Here is a 3574-nt window from a genome sequence, read left to right as displayed (position 1 = left end):
GCCATTCTCTGAGATAGACACTACCTTGTTTGTTTGTTTGTTTGTTTGTTTTCTGACAGGGAAATTGAAGCTTTTACCATGGCTATAGAGGAACCTTTGAAAAATGTAAATCAGATCACATCACCCCCTGCCCCCCCTCCCCATAGCCTATCATTGCATTTCTAGTAATACCTGAGGAAACCTGGGCACAAAGAGGATGATTCACTTGTGGACAGTTAGCAGGCAGCAGATTTGAAGCTAGGCACTGCCTCCAGAGCCTGCACTCCTAACCAGAAATCCAAATCCCTTACCTTGGCTTACAAAGCCATAAGTACTCTGGCTCTTGCTTCCTCTCCCACTGTCCTGTCTTACTGGCTTCTCCGTTTTCCCAAACTGGCGAGCACATTTCCACCAGGTCCTTTGCACAAACAGTTCCTTCTAATCGCGGTGCTCCTCTCCTAGTTTTCACAAATTGGCTTTATGTCATTGATCTCAGCTCAGAAGTCACCGTCTCAGGACATCCCTGATCATCCAATAAAAAGCCACCCGGCCACTATCACATCACCCTATTTTAATTCTCTGAAGGACTTTTATCATTTTCTTGTTAGCTTTCGTACGGAAGCCCGCCCCAAGCAGATTTATGGATCGCCAGGTCAGGGAGCTGATCATCTCCTTGGTCACCGCTGTGTGTTCCAGAGCCTGGGAGGCGGCCTGACGCACGGAGGAGGCTCAATGAGTATTTGTTTAAAGAATGAATGGCTCCAGTGACGAAGACACCCCAAGACGCAGGCCCGGAAACGCCCGAGCGCGAGCGTGGCGCTCGCGAGGCATTCTGGGGGTTGTAGTTCCGGGCGCGTCCGCCGTGGCGCAAGCATACGTCGGCCGCGCTCTCTATGCACCGGTAGGACAGAGCGGCCCGGCTGTTGCCATGGCTTCTCGGTACCGCCGCGGGAGGGAAGCGGCCACGCGAGGCGCCCGCTAGTTTGGGCGACGAGGCGGGCCGGGAAGCGGAAGAAGTCCGGTGCTGTGGGTCCCGGAGCCTGGGGCGGAGCTCGGGGGCGCCCGGAACTCCGGAGAGCGGCGGCGAGCCGGGGAAGCGCTTCCTTCCCGATTTGCCGAGTAGAGCCCATCTCCCCACGCCCACCCCCACTGCTCCGTGAGTAAAGGGTCGTCACCATCCCCATTTTCCCGCTGGGCTGACAAGCTTGAAGAAGCTAAGCGGCTTGCCCGAGGTCGCTCACCTGGGAAGTGGCAGAGCCCGTCCTAGAGCCCCGGACTGCCCCTTTGGCGTCCCCCCATTCCCGCCGGGCAACCCCCAACCCCACCCCCACCCCGGGCAGTCCTTACTGTCGCCGGAGTGGCATTCTGGTGAAGCCTGGGTGGGGTCTTTACACTCCTCCGGCTGGACGCCCCCGTCGGTGGTGTGGCCTGGGTTGCCACACTTAACGCCAGCTCTGCACAGCCTGGGGTCGGGGTTGAGTGAGGTCTCGGGGAGGAAAGTTCCACCACCTTACACTGAGAGTCTGAAAGGAGGGACTAGATAAGACAGAGTTACATTCATACAGCATCAGGACGTGATGAAAGCAAAGGACATTCCGTGTGGGGAGATTCGGTTAGCCTCGTTTAGCCTCTGGTTTAATAGATGTGGAAACAGGTTCAGAGACATTAAGTAACTAACTGTCCTAGGTTTACAGGGTTTGTGGGTGGAGTGAGGATTCCAACCTACTTTTCTCTGCCTTCAAAACCTGTGTGCTTTATATGCTGCCATGTCGGGGGGGGGGGGGGGTGTTGTTGTTGTTGTTGTTTTCCACTTTACCAAAATTTCTTCTTCCATGGTGGCTGCATGGTGTAGACCAGTCATTCTGGGAGCATGGGCCCCGTTCCAGCAACATCAGTGTTAACTGAGAACATGTTAGAAATTACCATTATTCGGCACCACCTTGGACCTACTAAGTTTGAAATCTAGAGGGGAGCCCAACATTCTGCAGTTTAACGAGTCCTCAGGTGATTCCGAGACACCACACCAACATGTGAGAACTACGAGTGATTGATGTAGGGATCATGGTAAAGTTCAGATTCTTTCAGTCTGGGGAGAGATCAGGGATTTTGCATTCCTTTTTTTTAAAAGATTTTATTTATTTTTTATTTAAGAGAAAGAGAGCGAGAGAGCACAAGCAAGAGGAGGGGCAGAGGGAGAGGAGGAAGCAGACTCTGCTCTGAGCAAGGAGCCCGATGTGGAACTTGATCCCAAGACCCTGGGTCCTGACCTGAGCCAACGGCAGCCGCTTAAGCAGCTGAGCTGCCTAGGCCCCCCAGGATTCTGCATGCGTAGCAAGCTCCTAGGTGATGCTGCTAGTGCTGGTCCACAGATCACACTTTGAGTAGCAAGGTTGTAAACTACACCTTAGGCCCCACCCCTGACTGAATGAATCAGACCTTTTGGGCGGTGGCAGCCAGGAAAAACCCACCAGGTGATTGAACATGCAGCAATGTGGGATCAGGAGTCAGGCAGTGATAGATTTGAATCCCAGCACCTCCAGGCATCAGCTGTGTAACCTTGGGCAAGTCACGTCCCATCTCTTGCTCATATTTCTTTATTTACAAGATGAGTAGAAGTAATTGTTGGCTTGCCTGGTAGTGGAAGGGTTCTGTGAGACATGTGCAAGTGTGAGACGTGTGCAATCACCTGGCCCAAAGGGTGTTCCACAGACACAGAGATTGGGGAGCCTGGCCAGGCTGACTTGGAGAGATCTGTGCCAGAGCCTGGTGGAGGGGAGCTCGCAGTTGTAGCCCCCAAGCCTGCCACAGCTCCCGTCTGTGTGCTCCTGCTCCCACAGCCAGCAGCTCTGGGCATGGAAGCATGGCGGTGAGCCACTCGGTGAAGGAGCGGACCATCTCCGAGAACAGCCTCATCATCCTGCTGCAGGGCCTCCAGGGCCAGGTGACCACCGTGGACCTGCGGGATGAGAGCGTGGCCCGCGGCCGCATAGACAATGTCGATGCTTTCATGAACATCCGCCTAGCCAACGTCACCTACACAGACCGCTGGGGACATCAGGTCGAGCTGGATGACCTCTTCGTGACCGGCCGCAACGTCCGCTACGTCCACATCCCTGATGACGTGAACATCACGGCCACCATCGAGCAACAGCTGCAGGTCATCCACCGTGTGCGCAACTTCGGCAGCAAGGGCCAAGGCCGCCGGGAGTTCCCCTCCAAAAAGTACAAATGAGCCTTCTCTTCGGCTAGCCCCTGTCCTCATTCAGGTTCCTCCAGAGTTCTACTGAGCCAACCCCGCCTGCTCCCCTCCCTGCCTAGAGCCCAGGAAGAGAGCAGGGCCGGCCCAGAGACCGGGGTCGCTCAGACAGACACCCCCGTCACAGCTGCCTTTCAGACTCACGCTGGGATTCTGCTTATCTCTCTGTGGCCTTGATCATTTACACTGGGATCTGATGTACGGATTGCGGGCCTCTGTCAAGTCGTCCTTGGCCCTCTCCCGGTGCAGGTTTTGGAGCGTACTCAGACTCAGCCACCCCTGAGTGTTCAGGTTTCTCACAGTTGTGTTTGCTTTCTCATAAAACTTGGATATAAACAA

The 3574-nt window shown here is 54.9% G+C and overlaps 1 protein-coding gene across 1 annotated transcript; it reads left to right on the top strand.

Moving 5' to 3' along the window:
- Positions 1-838: 838 nt before the first annotated feature.
- On the top strand, positions 839-3574 carry LSM10 (LSM10, U7 small nuclear RNA associated). Its single transcript, XM_059377281.1, has 2 exons — positions 839-1135; positions 2817-3574. Exon 2 carries the CDS (start codon positions 2840-2842, stop codon positions 3209-3211), a length of 372 nt encoding a protein of 123 aa, XP_059233264.1. The 5' UTR covers positions 839-1135; positions 2817-2839; the 3' UTR covers positions 3212-3574.

Source organism: Mustela nigripes, chromosome 14 (genome assembly GCF_022355385.1).
Source record: "Mustela nigripes isolate SB6536 chromosome 14, MUSNIG.SB6536, whole genome shotgun sequence".
Classification (NCBI taxonomy): domain Eukaryota; kingdom Metazoa; phylum Chordata; class Mammalia; order Carnivora; family Mustelidae; genus Mustela; species Mustela nigripes.
The sequence above is the reverse complement of the archived record's forward strand: the minus strand, read 5'-3'. Positions and strand labels throughout refer to the sequence as shown.